Below are 23060 nucleotides of genomic sequence, written 5' to 3'. Positions count from 1 at the left end.
GCAACTCACTCCAGTGTTCTTGCCTGGAGAATCCCAGGGACGGGGGAGCCTGGTGGGCTGCAGTCTATGGGGTCACACAGAGTTGGACACGACTGAAGCGACTTAGCAGCAGCAGCAGCAGACAAAGGATAGAGATTTAAAAGCTCTTCTGGTTTTGTGATATAGCCATTACATCAATATGATACAATACAGTATTGCTCCTTTTTTGGGGGGTGCTGTGCTGGGTCTTTGTTTCTGTGTGGGGCCTTTCTCTCATTCGGTGCTTGGGCTTGTCGTTGTAGTGACTTCTTTTGTGGGCTCACTAGTTGTGGCTTGCAGGCTCTAGAGTACAGGCTCAATAGTTGTGGCATAGGCCCAGTCACCCCACTCTGCAGAATCCTCCCAGTTCAAGGATTGAACACATGTCGCCTGAAGTGGCAGGAGAATTCTTAACCACTGGCCCACCAGGGAAATCCAATATTACTCCATTTTTTAAAAATAAATATTTTTTATTTTCAAAAACTTTAAAATCTGTAGAAAAGATACTAACATAACACAGTTAACTCCTCTCCCAGTTTTTCCTACTGTCAGTTAACCTCTTTACCATAGTATATTTTTAAAAATTAAAAAAGCCAACATTTATACATTACTATTAACTAAACTTCAGGCTCTTTTTAGATTTCACTAGTGTTCCCATTGGTGACCTTTTCCTGTTCCCAATATACTGGACCCAATCCAGTATATCTCATTGTATTTAGTAGTCGTCATGTCTCCTCAGTCTTCTCTGCTCTGTGACAGTTCCTCATTCCTTCCATGTTTTTCATGATTTTGACAGTCTTGAGGAATATTGGTCTGACATTTTGTGGAGTTTTTCTCAATCTGAATTTGGCTGATGTTTTTCTCTTGATCAGACTGGAGTTCTGGGATTTGGCAAAGAATACCATAGGTGAATTCTCACCACATCATAACAGAATACGTCATGTCCACATGGTATCACTGGTGATGTGAACCATCATCACTTGGATAACATGGTGTTTGCCAGGTTCTCCACTGTGAAGTTACTTTTTCTCCCGTTTTTGATCTCTTCTTTGGAACTCAGTGAATTCAGGACTAGACTTAAGGAGAAGATTAAGCTTTACCTCCTTGGGGAGGAGATTAATGGCAAGAGGGGCTTACCTACATATGGGGTTTTTCTATTAGCATGATTTGTCTTATCCCTCCTATTATTTACTTGTTTATACAGTCATTTATTTACTCTATTATATCTTAATATGTATTCTTTATAATCTTTATACATAATTGCAACCTTAAAAACCTCTAGTTCCCCCACTGACATATAAATTTTTTGAGGAAAGATTTTATTTCTTGTTTGTTTTTGTATACTCTATGTGTTTAGCATACTCCCTTCCCTAGTGGCTCGGACGGTAAAGCTTCTGTCTGCAATGCAGGAGACCCAGGTTCGATCCCTGGGTTGGGAAGATCCCCTGGAGAAGGAAATGGCAACCCACTCCAGTATTCTTCCCTGGAAAATCCCATGGATCGCGGAGCCTGGTGAGCTACCATCCATGGGGTTGCAAAGAGTTGGACACGACTGAGCGACTTCACTTTCACTTTCCAGTAATTTTATTTTTGAATGGATGTATTTTCACTTCAACTGAAAAGGACCTTGTCCTTATTAAATAGCATTGTGAATTGAAACTAAAAGTCGGTTTTAAAGTACATTTGATCACATTGTAATAAGTATCTAAAAAAGCAAAGGGTACTGCAGAAATAACCATTGGAGTCTGATGTGTCTCCACAAAATACTGAAGTAATGTTTGGAAAGAAATAACGATTTGTGATAAGCCAAGGATATGACCTGCTTTGCCCTTTCTCTTCTTTTTCAGATCACCAGAGGAGATTAAATCCCCATTTTCTCCCTTCTCTGGAAAATTATCATCTGATGCAGTCACTCAGATAACAACAGAAAGTCCAGGTAAAGCCACGTTTTCATCTGAAATTTTTGTTAATGCTGAAGATCGTGGACATGAAATTCCAGAGCTCAATACACAGAAGTCGGGCAACATTCCTGTCAAGTTCGCTTCATCATCGTCAGTTCAACAGATTACTGTTCCTCATGGTACAGATGGTAAGAGAATATGATTGCGTTTTAGGTCATATTATCAACTTTCATGTGTAATTAAGAAATTTCTTGATTGAGTCTTTCTAGTTAGAAAACCTGATTTTAATTTTAATCTTTAAGCTGTACATGATTATATCATTTATTTTTCATAACCATGAGAAGGATATAGTTTATTATGTTTTTATTTCTGTTCCATTGGCGTTAACAACCTATGTGAAACACATGCTACTTATGGTTGACATATTTTCATCTCATAATACTTGTCATAAGAGTGCAAGTAGTTCATGAAAGCTGAAAAACTGTAGAGGTTCAATTTAAGAGAGGCAGGCGAATGATTTGGCTTTTTTTTTGTTTTTTAACTATCATTTCATATAATATATTAAACAGATTTTGCAAGCACAATACCAGTCTATTTCTTGCTCGTGAAACATTGACCAGGGACCCAGGTTGGCTATGACCCTGCTGTCTTTAAAACATGGAACCATGGATTCACCATCATAGTCAACTGGAAGGGATGGAAAACATGGAGGTGCACATGTGGGAGGCTCTTATGGGCTGGGCCTAGAGGTGGCCCATATCACTTTCCACTGACTAGGGTTAGTTTAAGTGTGCTTTCCAGGATGAAGAAGAAATGAGATTTGGTGAACAGCTAGTGATCTCTACCATAGGGTTTACATTTAGGGTGTTTGTATGCCATCTTGACAGTGATGTTTTGATAGTGCTTATACTATGTAACCGGAGAAAGCAATGGCACCCCACTCCAGTACTCTTGCCTGGAAAATCCCATGGGGAGCCTGGTAGGCTGCAGTCCATGGGGTCGAGAAGAGTCAGACACGACTGAGCGACTTCACTTTCACTTTTCACTTTCATGCATTGGAGAAGGAAATGGCAGCCCACTCCAGTGTTCTGCCTGGAGAATCCCAGGGACAGGGGAGCCTGGTTGGCTGCTGTCTATGGGGTCGCACAGAGTCGGACACGACTGAAGCAACTTAGAAGCAGCAGCAGCAGTAGCAGCATACTGTGTAACATTCAAAATTATAGCAAGCTATTTTCTTTTTCAGACCAGTAACTGGAAAATTAAGTTCCCATTCTTCCTCTAAATAAAAGTGGAAGCTTTAAATTACTAATTTTAAAGTATCCAGTAACTTGTACAAATCTATTCAAAATAAATTTTAAGTTTCCCTACTTGTGCAAAAAGTTTATGTGTCTATAGATAAAGATGGGATATGCTTTAAATATATAAAGAAAATTGCTTTGTTCTGAATTTAAATTGCACTGAATTTAATTTGAATAAATACATTTATATGTTGAGATAGTTATATTTCTCATACATTTTTATTGTAATATAAAAACATACCCCACAAATGTATAGTCTAATAAATCTTTAATGTGTCAGTTACCTGTTGCCACCATTATACCATGTAAGAACCTCGAAAATCTCAGAGCTTTATAGCAAACATTTGCTTTTCTCACTCATGGGCTTACTAGTCAGTTGAAGTGTGGCATCAGGATGCAAAAATGCTTTGGGTCTGTCCTACATGCCTTGTTCTGAAAGCCAGGGTACTCTTGGCTGTGTTCTCGTGTTGGTGGCAGAAGCACAAGAGAGGATATCCAACTATGAAAGTGTATTTTATACCTCTTCTGACATCAAATGGATCAGTCTATATAGAGGCCACAGTTTATATAGTCTTACATACAGGTACTTAGAAAAGACTGCTTTAAAAGGTAAATATTGTTTGGTTTACCAATAAAAGATTAACTCTGTGGATTTAAAAGTAAAATTTTCAAAAATATTTTAAAGTATACGGAATAAAAAGTTAAATTTATGATTGAGTGTCCACTGCTCTGAAGTAAATTAAGGGTAATATGCTGTATGTCTACATTTAATTCCATTTTCAAGTTTTTTGAAGAAGTAAATTTTACGGTTGAACTTTCTTCTTTACCATTCTCCAGTCCTTTTTTTCTCTTCCAGGAACAATTATTATTTGCTGTATAGTGGCTTCTTCCCCCATAGATAGGCAGTTCACACTTTAAGACTTCTGCATGCATACATATAAACTTGTTGACAATTCAAAAACTCACCTCTCTCTCTTAGAATTCTCCATCTCACCTGATAGCCGTTCTTGCTCTAGGTCCACTGTAATTCTGTCCAAATGTTATTGTCCATTTTCTGTGAACTTTGCTAAATTTACATACACTGACAGAAGAAGAAAACGAATAAATCAGTATTCCTACAATGATGACTACAGCACGTCCAAATAGAAGTGAAGGCTATAGCCTATTTTTTCTATTATTTAAATTCTTCCATCCTTTATACATCTCTTTGTTCCCCTTGAATTCATCCAGGTTCTCATTAGCTGGGTTTTTGCTTGTTGCAGTGGTACAAGTATTCTTAAGTAGGCTAAGACTTCACTAGCCCTTATTTATAAATTTCAAATAATTTTTATTAATTTCTATGATCAAGCTTGGTAAAGTGGTCCCCTTATTATTAGCCAGACTCCTATTGACTGTCTTTTTTCTAAGGTAACCTTATTTCTCCTTGATAGTTAAGGTCAGTCATAGTTTAGTCAACATTATGACTCCCTATTGCCTGCTTATGTCACTATTTCAGTGACATAAAGAATGTAAAATGACTAGATGGCTCCTGTCTCTTGATAGAATTGCCCCTCCCTTATTTCTAAGATCTTCCATCTAACAAAGCACAGTCACAGAGATGGAAAGGAAACGATTTTAAAGGCTTCTACCTTTTTTCCTGAATACATGCATTCTGTCTATGGGATAGAAGTATCAGAACCATATATGGTTCTGAGCATGTGCCAGATTCTGTAAGCTAGCATTCCAGCCTCAGAAAGTGATACCCACCAGCTTGTGCCACAACGGTTTTCAGTGAATTGTTCACTCACTTTTTTTCTTTTTTTTTTTGAGTTTACCGTAGTTGTGGGTGATCAGACTTCTGATGAGAAGAGTGAATTCCTTTAGGCATCAGCCTCTTGTCTCATTTCCTTCACTCTGAAGTCAGTTCCTTGGTTGGAAGCAGGGTACTAGTAATATGGATTTCATATCAAATCATCAGAATGATGGAGTAGTAATTCTAAGTACTATAAAAGTTATTGTTGTCTCCAGAGTCAGGGAGTTCTCATTCCTGGGGCTATCAGACTCTGTCTTGAGTATCACTTCTTGGCCTTTTGGCTAAGATCAAACGATTTTTATAAACTAGACATGTGTAACTAGGAGTCAGTCTAGAGCTGATGACAGGATACAAGGGAAAATCATGGTCTATAAGGATAAACAGAAGAAGCTGGTCTGTTTGATCAGAGGTGATAGCTGTGTACAAAATTCTGTTCAGATATGTGATACAACCCCATAATATATTCAGAAATAACCTGAACAAGAAATTTATACGACCTTTATGTAGGGATGGGGCTTCCCTGATAGTTCAATTGATAAACAATCCACCTGCAATGCAAGAGATCCCGGTTCGATTCCTGGGTCGGGAATATCTGCTGGAGAAGGGATAGGCTACCCACTCCAGTATTCTTGTGCTTCCCTTGTGGCTCAGTTGGTAAAGAATCCACCTGCAATGCTGGGGACCTGGGTTTGATCCCTGGTTTGGGAAGATCCCCTGGAAAAGGGAAAGGCTACCCACTCCAGGATTCTGGCCTGGAGAATTCCATGGATTCTATTTCATGGACTGTTCTGTATAGTCCATGGAGTCGCGAAGAGTCGGACACGACTGAGCGACTTTCACTTTCATGTTCACTTTCACTGTGTAGGGATAGAAAAGAAAGGACCAGTAGACTAAAAGAAGGGATGAAATATTTATGAATAGTAAAACTGAATATTGTAAAGATGTCATTTATTCCCAAATGAATGTATACTCCTAACATAATTCTACTCAAATTCTAGCAAAATTGTTGTTTTGTACTTAAATTTTGATCTTAAATTTTATCATGGAGAATAACAAAGAAAATTCTGAAAAAGAAGAGTAATGAAGAGGATAAATTTTAGCAGTAGCTGATGGAGTGTTTTAATGGGATGCCTAGAAGTTGCACACATTATTCTCACGCTTGACTTATGGGCCCAGACTTAGTCATATGTCCATACATGGCTACAGAGGAGATTGGGAAATATAATGTACAGATGGACAGTATGTACCCAGCCTAATATTAAGATCTTGTTACAGAGGGGACTTCCCAGGTATTGCAGTGGTAAAGAATCTGCCTACAACGCAGGCGATGGTGGTGGGGAGTGGGGGGTGTGGGTTCAGTCCCTGGATCAGGAAGATCCTGGGGGAAGAAAGTGGCAACCCACTCCAATATGCTTGCTTGGACAATCCCATGGACATAGGAGCTTGATGGGCTACAGTCAGTGGGGTTACAAAGAATCGGATGTGACTGACCATACATGCACGCTGTTACAGAGGACTTGCATGGTGGTCCAGTGGTTGAGAGTTTACCTGCTGATACAGGGGATATGAGCCTCTTGATGAAAGTGAAAGAGGAGAGTGAAAAAGTTGGCTTAAAGCTCAACATTCAGAAAACTAAGATCATGGCATCCAGTCCCATCACTTCATGGCAAATAGATGGGGAAACAGTGGCTGACTTTATTTTTCTGGGCTCCAAAATCACTGCAGATGGTGATTGCAGCCATGAAATTAAAAGACACTTACTCCTTGGAAGGAAAGTTATGACCAACCTAGACAGCATATTAAAAAGCAGAGACATTCCTTTGTCAACAAAGGTCCATCTAGTCAAGGCTGTGGTTTTTCCAGTGGTCATGTATGGATACGAGAGTTGGACTATAAAGAAAGCTGAGTGCCAAAGAATTGATGCTTTTGAACTGTGGTGTTGGAGAAGACTCTTGAGAGTCCCTTGGACTACAAGGAGATCCAACCAGTCCATCCTAAAGGAGATCAGTCCTGGGTGTTCATTGAAAGGACTGATGTTGAAGCTGAAACTCCAATACTTTGGCCATCTGACGCGAAGAGCTGAATCATTTGAAAAGACCCAGATGTTGGGAAAGATTGAGGGCAGAGGAGAAGGGGACAACAGAGAATGAGATAGTTGGATGGCATCACTGACTCAATGGACATGGGTTTGGGTGGACTCTGGGAGTTGGTGATGGACAGGGAAGCCTGACGTGCTGCGGTTTATGGGGTTGCAAAGAGTCTGACACGACTGAGCGACTGAACTGAACTGAACTGAACAGGGAACATGGGTCTGATCCCCAATCTGGGAAGATCCCACATGTCTTAGGGCATCTAAGCCCATGAGCCGCAACTACTGAGTCCAGGTGCCTAGAGCCCATGCACCATGACGAAAACATAGCCTCCATTCACTGCAACTAGAGAAAGCCTGCGAGTAGCAACAAAGACCTGGCATAGCCATTAATTAATTGGTTAATTTTTTTTAAAGATGCTGTTATAGAATCAGGGTTTCTACCACATCTTGAAAGAAAAGTATATAGAAAAAGACTTCATCCTCTATAATAATCAAATTATTATACTGTCACAGACATTTTAGAAAGAATTTTAGAAGTTTATAATAAAACAACTTTATAAATGACATACTTTTAAACTCTGAAATCAGAAAATCTGTGTGATACAGGACAGCAGGGGAGAATAGGTATGCTATAAACAGAAAGTCTTTTTTTCACAGAATTCTCAATTATTGAAAATTTAGTTCACCCCTAATTTTTAACCTTAGGAGAAGGGTTAAATACACTTAATTTGTAGTATAATGATTTTTTTAAAATGTGAAGCTGTGAAATAAAATGAAAATTGTATTAATGTAAAGTGGAAAAGCTGAAGTCCAAGTTATATATACTGTACACCACGATGTAAACAAATACAGAGGGAAGACCTGTGGGAAGTACATTAAAATGTTAATAACAGCTATCTTGGGTAGTAGAACTTTGTCTTTTTTACTTTTGTGTATTTTGTTAATATTGAGAATTTATACTTTTATAATAGAAAACTTTTAGTTTGAAAATCTGCCACAAATAATAGAATTGGATTTATTTCCTATGATTCTAGAGGCAGAACCTCCAAAGTTGAGTTGTAGGGGTTAAGAGTGACCAGGTTTGCGTTCAGTATAAGGTAAAGTGTTTCTTGGAGAAATATATTTGAATAGATTGCTATATATTGGAATAGGTGCTAAAACCACTCTTATTTAGACCGCATGCTGCTGTAGTTTCTCCAGTACTTCCTATCTTCCTCAGCATTTTCTAATTTTTTATATCACTAATAATTTATTAAAATACTAGATGATTTACTTATTTAGTGTGCTAATTGTATACTGTTTATCTCCTTCTAGAATTCTAGTTCATGAATATATCCCAAGAATCTTGAAGGGTTCTTAATGTTTATTCAGTTAGTTAATAAATGTTTTCTTAATAATTATTCTGATCTTTATCTCCTTAGGCCAGCCTTTACTGTTGCCATATAAGCCTTCTGGTAGTACGAAGATGTACTATGTTCCACAGTTAACACAGATTCCTTCGTCTCTGGATTCCAAATCAGACACCACCATTGAGAGCTCACACTCAGGTATGACATATGAAAGCTCATTGCTATTTAGTTTTTAAGTGAAATATGGAACTATTTTTGATCAGTCTCTGGTTCAGATAAGTGTCAGATATATTGTGTACACTCAAACATATAATAAATATTTCAAGAAAATTGTGTGAACAGTTACATGTTTTGGTTAGTGGATTCCATCTAGGACAAAGGTTTCCAAGTTTTCTGTGTTCATAGTGACCTTAGTTTTTGGTTGGGTGATCTTTTTCCTCATTATCATGTGGATATGAGTCATCAGCAGCATAGAATTACAAGAAGTATTTTTTTCAAATACTAAGCTATTGTGTTATTAGCACATAAAAATACTGTTTTGATCTAGCAACTTAATAAGCAAAAATATTAGGGTTTTTTTTTGGTTTTGTGTTTGAAAGAAAATATTTTACTGTGTTCATAAATACCCATAATTACTTACTGATGAGACATGTGCAGCTATTGGGCACTGTAAACTTTCTCAAACCCTGAGATGAAATGGGACACAACCACTCTCCTTCACTATTTTTGTTACAGAAACAGTCAAAAACCCAGCTCTGCAAAGATACAACAGAGTTGAAAGGAATGTAACAGTATCTAATGTTGAAACATTTAGGTGCTAGTTTCTGTATGTGCTGTGTGTGCTAAGTCTCTTGTGACCCTATGGACTGTAGCCCGCCAGGTTCCTCTGTCCATGGGATTTGGTTATTTGTAGTGTACACCAGATATTAAGTATCACTATTTCCCTAGGATTTTAAAATATCCCACAGCACTTCTTTGAGATCACCACAAGAGAACTGTAGATTTAGAAAGTGAATAGCACCCCATGGAAAAGCTCAATAAACATTTTCTGTGGAAAATTATAAGATACAGATACTGAGTTGGTAGGATGTGGGGTTTTGATTGTTGGGATAACATATTAATTGGTCCACGGGAGATGATTTGATTCAGTTTAAATATGAATTTTTCATGATTGGTCAGTAGACATCTTTATGTGTGTAAGAATTAAAAAGAAAGTAGTTGTCCCTGGTGCTACACAGATTTGATTTTAAGAAAACCAAACTAGTGTCTAATGGTAACTGAGGTTAAACCCCTGTTACTGCTGCTTCTGACTTCCCAATGTGATGCCAATGTTAGGATTGATTGTTAAGCCTATAACCAAGATCTGGAAAGAATTTTTCACTACCTTCATGGCTATGATTTTAAAAAGACACTTAATGGCTACCAGAAATAAAATAAGCTCACTTAATTGATTGTAGGTAGGAACATCTTTGATCTCAGTCTCACTTTCAGCCCCCTAGTTCAGAAGACAGAAATGTACCAATAGAAATCTGATCAAGTGTTCAGTATTTTTGAGGTCTCCTGTGTGCTTCTGTTCATTTACATCCCTAACACTTCCCTCTGGAGACATTAACTTTGAGAAAAATGGGACAGCAGTGGGAAGAGAAAATGACTCAGGAATGGTACATTGTATCATGAGAAATATTGTCCCTATAAAGTACTGAATTCATCAGTTAGACAAGAGATCTGTTAGCTATATACTTGAGGTTGTAATTTTTTCATGTTCTTCCATCTGTTCTGAGAGTGGATGGAATTAACAATAGAAAATAATACTTTCTTATACCAGTAGAGCTACTGGTGAAATCCTTGAAACTGTTCTGATAGCTATTGTCTAAAGAGTATATTGTGTTTCCATAGATATATGGAAGATCCAACTAGAGTTTGGAGCCGGGGGCAAGTCATAAACCACTGCAGATATTTGGGCCAAAAAATTTCTCAATTGAGAATGAGTAAACTGTTGAACTCATAAAATCCTTTTAAAAACAAAAACACAAGGCAAAGGTAATCTCACAAAAAAAGAGATTTGCTCTTGTTGTTCAGTCGCTCAGTTGTGTTTGACTCTTTGTGACTCCATGGGACCCCATGGACTGCTGCACACCATGCTTCCCTGTCCTTCACCATATTCCAGAGCTTGCTGAAACTCATGTCCATTGAATCGGTGATGCCATTCAACCATCTTTCCCAGCATCAGGGTCTTGTCTAATGAGTCAGCTCTTCACATCAGGTGGCCAAAGTATTAGAGCTTCAGCTTCAGCATCAGTACTTCCCATGCTGTCTAGGTTGGTCATAGCTTTTCTTCCAAGGAGCAAGCGTCTTTTAATTTCATGGCTGCAGTCACCTTCTGCAGTGATTTTGGAGCCCAAGAAAATAAAATCTATCAGTGTTTCCATTGTTTCCCCATCTGTTTGCCAGAAAGTGATGGGAACGGATGCCATAATCTTAAGTTTTTTGAATGTTGAGTTTTAAGCTAGCTTTTCACTCTCCTCTTTCACTTTCATCAAAAGTTTCTTTAGTTCCTCTTCACTTTTTGCTGTTAGAGTGGTATCATTTGTGTATCTGAGATAATTGATATTTCTCGTGGCAATGTTGATTCCAGCTTGTGCTACATCCAGCCCAGCATTTCACATGATGTACTCTGCAGTGGTTAAATAAGTTAAATAAACAGGGTGACAATATTCCCTGAAATGAAAGAAAGAGATAGATGTTAGAGATACACTCTTTGGGACTAGTAACGCTGTGAAATAGTAACAAGGTTCCAGTTATATTTGAGAGTAAGCTCTGTGAGGATAGGTACCATGTCTGTTTTTAAAGATATTTATACCTCATATCAATATAAAGTATATATGTTATTTTTATATTCATTTAGAGATATTTAAATAATGTATGTACTACTAACACTTAACTGTCAATAGAAGCAAAAAGCCATTGGGAGAGAACTGGCTGGAATTTTTAAAAGAAGATGAGAAGTTATAGCCAAAAAATGGCGGAGAAAATTATAGCAGAAAAAAATGGTAGCATGAAAAATTTTGCCCTGTGATAAAAACAACAGAAATTTGGCAAAACTTTATAGAAAACTTTTCCAAAATTCTGGAAATAAACCAAAGTCTTGTAGCCTTTGTAGTAAGCATTTATTGAAGAAAAATGTCTGAACCTTGATAAGAGTAGTAAACTTGTGGCATTTTAATTTACTCTATTCTCATCCCCACACCCAGCTCAATGAGAATCTTGAAAAATATCAGCCTATAGTTCCAGGACTAGAGGGAGTAGAACAGAGCTAGTTCTCTTTCAAGACTCCACTCAAAAGGCATGTCTTTATTTGACATTACTCAGAGCTGTCCAGTGTGTATGAGCTTCTTTTAAAGGAAAAACTGAAGATGAGATGTCTATAGATATTTTGAAAGCCATTAACATATTCCTAGGGCTCTGGAAGACTTACACATGTGCACAGGCCTGTGTGCATGCTCAGGAAAGACCTGAGACCTTTAACCTTTGCCTGCCCTTAAGGCTGTGGACAAGAAGAAAGGAAAGGCTAAGGCAGAATTTTTAACTCCCTGCCCTCAGTGTTGAAGGCTCTGTGCACGTAATCCCTCAGCAAAGACAGAGAGATTCATTGTTTATAGATGTTTAAGAATATCTGTATCTTAGCTTATCACTAAGCTAGTTGAGTGGGAACTTCAGTAGAGTTTACAGAATTAGTTTAGAAAAGTTACTTTAAAAAAATAGCATAAGTCACAGTATGTTCAAAGAACTAAGTGAAACCATGTCTAAAGAACTAAAGGGGGCTTCTCTGGTGGCTGAGTAGTAAAGAATCCACCTGCCAGTGCAGCACACAAGGATTTGATCTCTGATCTGGGAATATCTCACATGCCGCAGAATAATTAAGCCCCTGCCCCTGAGCCACATTTGTTGAGCCTGTGCTCTAGACAGAGCCCATGAGCCGCAACCTGCTGAGCCCACGTGCTGCTATTTAAGCCTGCATACCCTTAGATCCCTGGAGAAGGCGATGGCACCCCACTCCAGTACTCTTGCCTGGAAAATCCCATGGACCGAGGAGCCTGGTGGCTGCACAGTCCATGGGGTTGCAAAGAGTTGGACACGACTGAGCGACTTCACTTTCACTTTTCACTTTCATGCATTGGAGAAGGAAATGGCAACCCACTCCAGTGTTCTTGCCTGGAGAATCCCAGGGACGGCGGAGCCTGGTGGGCTGGGCTTCCGTCTATGGGGTCGCACAGAGTTGGACACGACTGAAGCGACTTAGCAGCAGCAGCAGCAGCCCTTAGAGCCCATGCTCAGCAACAAAGAAGCCACTGCAATGAGAAGCCCATGCACTGCAACTAGAGAGTATCCCCGCTCGCCACAACTAATGAAAAGCCCACACAGCAAGGAGGACCCAGCACAGCCACAAATAAACAAGCAAAAATTCAACAAAGAATTAAAAGAAGGTATAAGAACAGTGTTTTACCAAATAGAGAATATCAGTAAAAGAGAAATTATAAAAATCACCAAACAGAAATTCTGGAGTTGAAAATTTTGTATAATAACTAAAATAAAAAATTCACTAGAGAAAACTCAATATCAGATTTGAACAGGCAGAAGAATGAATCAGTGACTTAGTGAAGATAAGTCAGTCGAGATTATACAGTGTGAGAAACAGAATAAAAAAAGAATGAAGAGAGGTCCACAGAACCTCAGAGCCCTATGGATTACCCTCAAGCAATCTGATATACACATAATGAGATGAAGAGAGAGAAAAAGGCTGAAAAAGTATTTGGAGAAATAATGGCCCCAAACTGGCAAATTTAAGGACTCCTGTTAATCTGTGCATCCGAAATACTCAAGGAAGTCCAAGCGTGATAAACTCAGAGATCCGTGTCTAGATACATCATAAGCCATCAAAAGACAAAGAATGTTAAAGCAGCCAACACGAGTACAGAGTCTCTTCAAAGAGACTTCTGATTTCTCATCAGAAGCCATATAGACCGGAAGGCATTACAATGACATATTCAAAGGCTGAGGAAAAAAAACCTACCTACCAAGTATTCTGTACCCAAAAAAACTTAAAAAAAAAAGGAGAGATTAAGACATTCTCAGATACTCAGATAAACAAAAATTGAGACTACATTGCTAACAAACTGACTCACAGAAAGTACTAAGATTTTTCAAGATGAAATAATAACTCAATAACCTAAATAGTAACTCAAATCCACATTGAAAAATAAGAGTAATAAAAGTAACTTCATAAGTTAATACAGACAGTAGAAAGGTATTTTTATTTGTAGTTCCTTTTTCCTTCTATATGACATAAAAGACTAATGCAAAACAATAATTATAAATTTATGTTATTGGACACAAAATATATAATGCTATATAACTTGTGAAAATAGCATAAAGAGGGGAGGAGACAATTATAAAGGAGAAAAGTTTATATATACTATTAAAATTGCTATTAGTTTAAATAGATTGTTGATTTATATTAACATGTGAATGTTAATTCCCAGGACAATCACTAAGAAAATAACTTTATATATAGTAAAAGTCATCATAGGAATTAAAATGATATACTAATAAATAGCTATTTGACACAAAAGGGGTATAGTACAGAAACTGAGGAGCAAAAAAAAAGCATAAAACATTGAAAACAATAGAAAAATAGCAGACTTAAATCCTACACTCAAACTACATTAAATGTAAGTGGATTACAATTTGATAGAAAGGCAGAGATTGACAGATTGGCTAAAAAGACATAATTTAACTGTATGCTGTCTGCAGAAGCCTCACTTTATTTTTTTATTGAAGTACAGTTGATTTACAATATTGTGTTTCAAGTGTATGGCAAAATGATAAATTTTACCTATATATATTTTTTCAGATTATTTTCCATTATAGTTATTATAAGATACTGAATATAGTTCCCTGTGCTATACAGTAGGTCCTTGTTTTTTTTATCTTTATGTATAGTAGTGTGTATCTTTTAATCCCAAACTCCTAATTTACCCCGTGTCCCCAGCTTTCCCTTTGATAACCATAAGTTTGTTTTTAACATCTATGAGTCTATTTCTGTTTTATAAATAAGATCATTGGTATCATTGTTTTTAGATTCCACATATAAGTGGTATGATACTGTGTTTGTCTTTCTCTGAAAAAGCCCCTATTTGGGTAATTCCCTGGTGGTTCAGTGGTTAAGACTCAGCACTTTCACTGCCGTGGACCCGGGTTCAACCCTTAGTCGGGGAACTGAGATCCCGCAACCCGTGCAGTGAGGCCAAAATAAAGAGACTTACTTGAGATTCAAAGATAAATTAGTTAAAAGTTAAAGGATGGAATAGAATATGCTCTGTAAAAAAAAAAAAAGCAAAGGAGGGCTAGAGTGTCTATTAGGAGACAAAATAAACTTCAAAACAAAAATTGTTATTAATGACAGTGTCATTTTATAATGATGAAAGAGTCAATCCATCAAGAAAATATAACAATTATAAAATGTATATGCACCTAATAGCAGAGTACCAAATATATAAATCAAAACTAACAACTGAAAAAAAAATACATTATTAAAGGGAGAAATATTTCAAGCCAATAGCAAAAGGTCATATATTGTATAATTCATTTACATGAAATTCCCAGAATAAGCAAATCCATATAGACAGAAAGTAGCTTAGTGGATGCCAAGGGAATGGTAGGGGATGGGAAAATAGGGAGTAACTGCTACCATATGTAAGATTTCTTTGTGGGGGACAAAAATGTTCTAGAATTAGATATCAGTATTGGTTGTGAAAGCACTAAGAACTACTGAATTGTACACTTATTTTAATTTGTGAATTTTCTGTTTTGTCTCAGTTTAGATAAAAGGGGGGCAGCAACAATACAACGGAAAAGACTGTGTAAAGCTGTAAAGATTTGGTAGCAGGCGTAAAATATATTGTTCAGGCAGGAAAGGATGGAATTAGCATGGTGGAAGTTAAATTAGTGATGCAGACAAATCTGAGAAAGTCTCTAAAATTACAGAGGAAAAAGAAAGTGAAACAGCTGTGAGGGACTTCCTGGTGGTACAGTGGTTAAGAATCCGCCTGCCAGTGCAGTGGACGTGGATTTGATCCCTGATCTGGGAAGATTCCACGTGCTGCTGGAGCAACTAAGCCCACGTGGCACAACTGCTGAAGCCTGCACACCCTCGAGCTAGTGCGTGGCACCTGCCAGAGCCCGCGCCTGGAGCCTGTGCTCTGCAACGAGAGGAGCCTGCGCCGCAAGGGAGGGTAGTCCCCACGTGCCGCAGCTGGAGGAGCCAGCCTGCAGCAACGAAGACCCAGCACGGCCAAAAGTAAATAGGAAAATGCTGCACAAGGTGATGAGAGGCGTAAGAAACATAGCTAAGTAAACCAAACCAAGAATTTTACCTGTAGCTGGGGAAAAAGGTAATAGTCAAAGGCTTAACCGAGGAAAACATCCTTCTCCTAAAAAAGGGAACACTGTATGCAGATTGAAAGTTATCATAAAAATCCAGGCAAAAATCAGTAGAAAGAGACTGAGATACATACCAGAAAAAGATTTTTGAGTATTAAAAGGGAAAAAAATCCTATAAATATACAGTTGAAAAAAGGGAACAAAATTAAATCTGATATCAGGTTTATTTGAAAGGTTAAATGTAAAAATAATGGAACCAAGTCTGTGTTTATTGGGAAAATTATATAATTCAAGGATTTATAGACCCAGTGCATATAGATTAAGCAGTATAACAGTGAAAAGACATTTTCACATGTATACAAGAGCTAGAAAGTATGTTCAACCTCTGTACCTTCTTGGGAAATTTACTTGAAGACTCATCCAGCTGAAGAGATGAATCAAAATGAAGAATTCATTACAGAGAAATGAAGCTGAAAGTGACTGGTGGTGAACTTTGAAGTCAGTTTAACACAACACTCATCTAAATAGAAAATTTAGTTACACGGTTGGGGGAAAATGTCAGAAGTTAATTTTGGAATGAAAGGCACAAAAAGAATAAACAATTGTATTTTTTATCTTTAAGAGACTAAAGAGGTTTTGTTTTATTCGTGACTTGGTTTTCCTACAACTAATGATACTAAAAGCACAGCCAAAAATAAATAAATAAATTGGACTTTAATAACATAACTTTTGCTCCCCCCAAAAAATTATCAGCATTGTAAAAAGTTTGCTCACAGAGTTGAGAAAAAAATTTGCAGTTCTTATATATCTGATAAGAGATTAATATCCATAATGTCTGAAGAACTCTTAACAGCTCAACAACAACAACAAAATCTCATTTTTAAATGAGCACAGCATCTAAAGAGACATTTCTCCAGGAAAGATATACAGATGGCCAAAAAGAATGTGAAAAGATGTTTTACATCATTAGTCATAAAGGAAATGCAAGTGAAAACTATGAAGAGATACCCAGTAGGATGGCTGTTAGGAAATAAAAAAGAACAAGGATTGCAGGAATATGGAAGATTAAAACTCTTTGGGTATTGCTAGTGGTAATGGTGTAGCAACTATGGAAAACTGTACAGTGGTTCCTCAAAACATTAAACATAGAGTTACTATATGAACTAACAGTTCTGCTTCTAAGTATGGTCCCAGTATTCCTGACAGATACTATACTAGGTGCCACATTTATAGGGTTGTCCAAAATAAACATGTCCCCTCTGATTATGCTCAAGTGGGGAGGTAGATATGAACAAATAGATACAAATAAGTACACAAATTACAAATGATGCATTAAGAAAATAAGAGTTCTAAGAGAATAAGAGGATCCAGTTTAATTTTAGGAGCTCATGAAGACCTTGCTAAAGAAGAAACTCTAGAACTGAGATCTAGAAGATATAGGTAAATTAGGCAGACAGAGTGAGGAGTGAAAGTGCTCTGGCTGGAGGGAACAATATGAACAGAGCTCCAGAAACAGTGAAGTTTGATGCATTTGGCAAATGAGAAGAAGGCAGTGTGGGTAGAGCAGAGCTGTGGCTAGAATTGGTTAAAGATAGGTAGGCTCAAGATGAGGCTGCTGCTGCTAAGTCACTTCAGTCGTGTCCGACTCTGTGTGACCCCATAGACGGCAGCCCACCAGGCTCCCCCGTCCCTGGGATTCTCCAGGCAAGAACACTGGAGTGGGTTGCCATTTCCTTCTCCAAAGCATGAAAGTGAAAAGTGAAAGTGAAGTCGCTCAGTCGTGTCTGACCCTCAGCGACCCCATGGATTGCAGCCTACCAGGCTCCTCCATCCATGGGATTTTCCAGGCAGGAGTACTGGAGTGGGGTGCCATTGCCTTCGAGGCAGGGTTGTGTAAACTATATTAAGGCATTTGAACTTTATTCCAGTTGGCAATTACGGTTTGATTTACATTTGTAATTTTTTCATGCTGCTACGTAGAGGATAGCTTATGAATGAAAAGTAGGGAGTCAAGAAGTGGAATTGAGGATACTAGTTACCTAAAGGCTGTTGCAGTGGTCAGTATCAGAAGGGGTAGCATCTAGGATTAGAGTGATGATGATAGAGATGGAGAGAAATGGAAACATTCAACTTATTTTTATAAGTTTAATAGTTCCTCCTGGACTTGGTAATGAAATATGGAGAGTGAGGGAGAGGAGGTTAAAAAAAAAATGCTTTCTAGTTTTCTAGAATAAGCAACTGGTAAAAAAAAGGTGACATTTACTGAGATGGAGAAGCCTGAGGAAGAAGCAGATTTGGGAAAGATGGTCAAGATACCTGCTTTGGACATGTTAAAAATGAGACTTCTGCATCTATGTGGAGATGTTAAATCTGCAGTTGAGTTTAGACAGAGTTGGTTTGCAGATGTGTTTGTGTACAAGTGCACTACATGGAATATGGCACATGATAAACATATGCTGTTTTTTATGAAAACATCCAGGTGGGTGTAGAGATTCCAGATCTCCTGTTAGAGTTCTGGACTCTTCCTGTCCCAAACATTAACCTGTACTTATTTTGATACATTTTACAGCTGAACACAGATACAGGAAAATAAGTATGCATACACTCAATGGCATATATATATTGTGTGGCTGCACTCTCTTTCAACTGCCTCTTGGCTCCAGTGAGGTTGATTCTCTTTTATGTATACCTGCTGCTCTCAGGAACTGTATTCTTCCCCACCTCTGAAGCTGACATAATCACCTCTCTTGGAGAGTAAAGGGAAGTTGTGAAAAAAACCTCATGTACAGTTGTTTGTGTTGTTCCATAATATATAAAAACAATTTTTTTTAAAAATGAGGAAAGGAAGTCTTTTTCTAATTTTGTTGCCAAATTCTTGGCTTTCTGTGCATTGATGCCCAACAGACATACAGACAGTTTTGGAGGAGGAGAGAGATGGCTTTATTCTTTCATTGTCCAGCAAAGGGGAAAATACAGCAGGCTAGTGTCTCAAGACTATGCCCCTTTTCTTTGGGTAATAGGGAGAGAATCACAATGAAGGTCTTGCATTTTAAAAAAATTTATCTGTTTGTTTGCTTTTGGCTACATCTTAGATGCACTGTGTGGGCTTCTCTCTGACTGTGGCATGTGGGCTCAGTAGTTTGCGGCCCAAGGGACCAGTTGCCTCAAGGTACACCACTTCCCCATGGCTCAGACAGTAAAGAATCTGCCTGCAATGCAGGAGACCTGAGTTTGATCCCCGGGTGGGGAAGAGTCCCTGGAGAAGTGAATGGCCACACACTCCAGTGTTTGTGCCTAGGGAATTGCATGGACAGAGGAGCTTGGTGGACTGAAGTCCATGGGGTCACAGGGTCAAACTTGACTGAGTGACACTTTCACTTTCATGTGGGATCGTAGTTTCTGGACCACATCACCTACATTGGAAGGTGACTTCTTAACCACTGGACCACCGGGGATGTCCCTTGTATTTTTTTTTTTTTTTCCTTTGCAAAATTTCAAAAAAAGGCCACAGCTAGCATCAGGCAGCTCAGCAACTGGGCCTGCCGCTCCCTCAAGTTATTGATCCTAACCTTCTTTTTGGAATGCAGAATGCTACTGAGAGAGTGTAGGGGGAGAAGAATGCCAGGTGCAGAGTACAATTCATATGAATTGTATCAAAGAGTAATTAGCTTTGTTTGGCTTTGTGAAGAAGTCTAGCTACACGTGTTAGTAGTAACAGTAAAGAATAAGCCGAGATTATTCTTTTTCAGGCCTGTTTATGTTGTTTCCCCAGCCTGTTCACTGTTTCCTTATTTTCCTTGTTTATCAGAAAACTCTCATTTTTATTTAAGAAAAGTGTCATTTCTATTTTTGCTACAACAGTTTCTCCCCCAAATGCTGTAGAGGCTAGTTGTGTCCTAAGTACTGGAATCTGAAGCTCAGAAGAAAGGTTCCAGCTAGAGATACATATTTGTTGGTCATCAACATATAATTCTATACATTGGTGATTGGGGAGTTCATCCAGGAAGAGAAGAGAACCCAGTTCTGACCCCTTCAGGAACTCCAACACTGAGAGTTTTAGTTGAAGAAAGGACAATGAGGATTTACCTGAAGGATAGGGAGCAAATAAAAGAAAGTGATGCCACAGAAGCAAAGAAAAGCTCAATGGACATACGACCCAGAGGGCTTAACAGGATTCTTGCAGTCTGTCCTGAAATATTCCTCATGACATATTTATACTATACTCATGGACTGATACTTGTGGTGGTGGTGGTTTAATCACTAAGTCACGTCTGACTCTTTTGCGTCCCCAGGGACTGTAGCCCATGAGGCTCTTCTGTCCATGGGATTTCCCAGGCAAGAATACTAGAGTGGGTTGCCATTTCCTTCTCCAGGGAATTGCCCCACCAAGGGATTGAACCTGCATCTCCTGCTTGTCAGGCAGATTCTTTACCACTGAACCACCTGAACTGATACTTAGCTTTTTTGGCCATGTACCTTTTTGGTGCTTACAAAGTGCATGAGATATGGAGTATCAGATAAGAAGGAAAAAAAAACACATTTTTGTAGAAGATAATTCTATAGTTACTACAAACTCTTACATATCCAGAGATGTTCTTTTGCCTCTTCTTTGTGACATGGGTAAACTTCTTATCAGTTCCTGTATTAGTGGACTTAATACTGAAATGTATTTTAAAAGAAAAAAAAATCTTATATTCAAATCTTACATTTATCACATAAAATTTTCCTTAGAATAATTTGTATTATTGTCAGATTAACCTTCCTAAAATGTGCATGATTGTATTTCCCTTTATTATTACCCCCTTTAGTTTGGGATGCTATGCCCCGCTGAATTTTGTCCCAATTACTTTTTAATATCTCCCACCACTCTCTTTAATGTCTGACCACAAAAGTATCTGATTTTCTTATTTACTATTTTCCTTGTCTTTGCTAATGCCATAACCTCTACCTAAAATGCTTTTGTTTCTTCCTTCCTCTTCATATTTCAGAAAGTCCCTACTTGCAATCTGTTTCTCCTCGTCTGAAAACATTTCTGAGCTAGAATTTGATCTCCCTTCTGAACTGATATTCTGCTTTCTATGTCTCCTCTTATGTCATTTGCTTCTCCATTGTATTGTAGCAGTATTGTACATTTCTGACAGCTTCAGTTTGATGTCTCCTTCTAATTACCCTATAACACTCCCATGGTAGTGCCTTTTTTATAGAAGTGGTTTAAGAGGTAATTTTTTTTGTTTTTCTTTAAATTCTTATCTGTACTTACGTTAACTGTACTGCTTTTCCATTTTTCTGTAGGATCCAATGATGCCATTGCTCCAGATTTCCCGGCTCAGGTGCTAGGCACAAGGGATGATGACCTGGCAGACACTGTTAACATTAAACATAAAGAGGGCATCTACAGTAAGAGGGCGGTAACTAAGGCATCCTTGTCAATGGGGAAAAAACCCTTTCAGAAAGATAATGCAGGTGACTGGAGTGGCTTTGTGTATTTTGTGGCCTTTTTTTTTTTTTTCTCTGTATTCATCCTAAGTGGGAGTATTATCCTTTCTTTTTTTTCTACTTCATTAATGCGAACTTTTCTCCTAGGTGTTTTATTGGGTATGTACAAGAAGGAAAATATAAAATCTTTTTAAATGCTTCAAATTTTTGAAAACAATAAACTTTAGTTTCACTATGGAAACTAGATTGCAGCTTTTAAAATGAAATTATATCCAATTAAATGTTTTAAAGACTAAAATCCATAGAAAGTGTTGATTAAAATGCTTCATGAATTTATCTGTCAGATGGTATAAATATCTCATCAATTGGATTCTGCAGGAAAATCTGTGGCTTACATGTTGTTTTGAATTTTTTAAAATTTTCCTGCCAACATTTAAAAATAAGATTTTGGGCTTCCTTTGAAAAGTCAGAATATCTGGTTGCACTCAGCTTGTATTCCTTCTTGGCAATAATCAGTGAACCCTGAGGCATGACTGTCCTCTGCAGAAAGGATACACATTCTGTTTGCATCAGTCCACATGAGTCTCAGGCTCATGAAGACTCAGTCTGCTTCATTCATCGATCTTGGGTCTTCATTCTTATTCCCAGATAAAGGCCCCAATGTTTTATAAAAGCTTTTAATCTTTAGGAATCTCCTTGATTTTTTTTTTCCCTCTGCATCACTGATATTGTGCTTCTTTAGTTGATACACAGTAGTATTTATTAAAGGAAAATTTCAGGAGCCACTGAAAACTCTACATGTATACTTACATATGTTACTTTGTTACATTTACAGTTTTTTATTCATGTTCATAGCTATTAGCCAGATAGGAGCTACTAATCTGTATTCAAACAAGGGCTGCTGGCTCTATGTTCTGGTTTGGGCATAGTGTTAATGATTTCCTGTGATGGTGTTAGTGCTTTTATGAGGAAACCAAACGAAAGGCTGCTTGCTAAAGTGCAGACATTCTTCCAGATAACTTTTGTTGCACTCAAAAGCATTTTGAGGTCTTTTGAAATGAGATAAGTTTATCTGCCAGTTAGCACTGAGGCTGCCAAGTAAATAAAAAGGCAACTGTTTTTTCAAAATGTAGTTCATAAATGAAAACGCTCATATGCTAGCTATATACTAGTGGCAGTTTGGTTCATGTAGGTGACCCTGTGATCCCACTGTTAGACACTTGTGAAGAAGGTGGATATGCAGAAACTGACAGGAAACAAAAAGTGGTAGGCTCAGGGAACTCCATTAGAAGTCTGCACAGTGAACTTACTAACTGTGCATTTGGTAAGGATGTTGTGTTGGAAATAAAGTTGGGCTTTGTTACCTGAGGGACCCCTGTAACTTCCCGCTTCTTATAGGGATCATCTGTTACTATTATTGTTGGTCTACTTCAGACTTTACATCCTAAGGGAAAGCCCTCCTGATTAACCGTGGGCAAAGCCCAGCCTTAGAACCTCTCACTTTAAAGGGTTAAGAAGAATAGGGAGAAGATACCTGCTGGAGAAAACTTTTGTATACCAGCTAAGTGAACCCATTAAATATATCAGAAATAAAAATCTCATAAGGATTGGAATATAAAAGTAAGAAATTCTGATAGGAAATAGAATGTAAAAAGAAGGGAAAAGAAAAAAAAAATGAAAAGAAAATTCAAGATTGACTCCAAAGGGTCATCATCAAAAAATAGGTGTTCCATA

The 23060-nt window shown here is 37.9% G+C and overlaps 1 protein-coding gene across 9 annotated transcripts in view; it reads left to right on the top strand.

Annotated features, from left to right (window-relative positions):
* Nucleotides 1-23060, top strand: part of ALMS1 (Alstrom syndrome 1) — a 186828-nt gene that overhangs the window by 113266 nt on the left and 50502 nt on the right. For 8 of the 9 annotated variants that reach the window (XM_010829757.1, XM_010829756.1, XM_010829760.1 and 5 more), the window contains 3 exons: nucleotides 1866-2107; nucleotides 8523-8648; nucleotides 21183-21353. In XM_010829757.1, the coding sequence (XP_010828059.1) occupies nucleotides 1866-2107; nucleotides 8523-8648; nucleotides 21183-21353 (539 nt within the window). Of the gene's footprint in view, nucleotides 1-1865; nucleotides 2108-8522; nucleotides 8649-10346; nucleotides 10511-21182; nucleotides 21354-23060 lie in introns of those variants that run through there. The other variant, XM_010829761.1, reaches the window with a different exon arrangement.

Source organism: Bison bison, unplaced genomic scaffold (genome assembly GCF_000754665.1).
Source record: "Bison bison bison isolate TAMUID 2011002044 unplaced genomic scaffold, Bison_UMD1.0 scf7180017864508, whole genome shotgun sequence".
Taxonomy (NCBI): Eukaryota; Metazoa; Chordata; class Mammalia; order Artiodactyla; family Bovidae; genus Bison; species Bison bison.
This window is presented reverse-complemented; position numbering and strand designations above follow the sequence as displayed.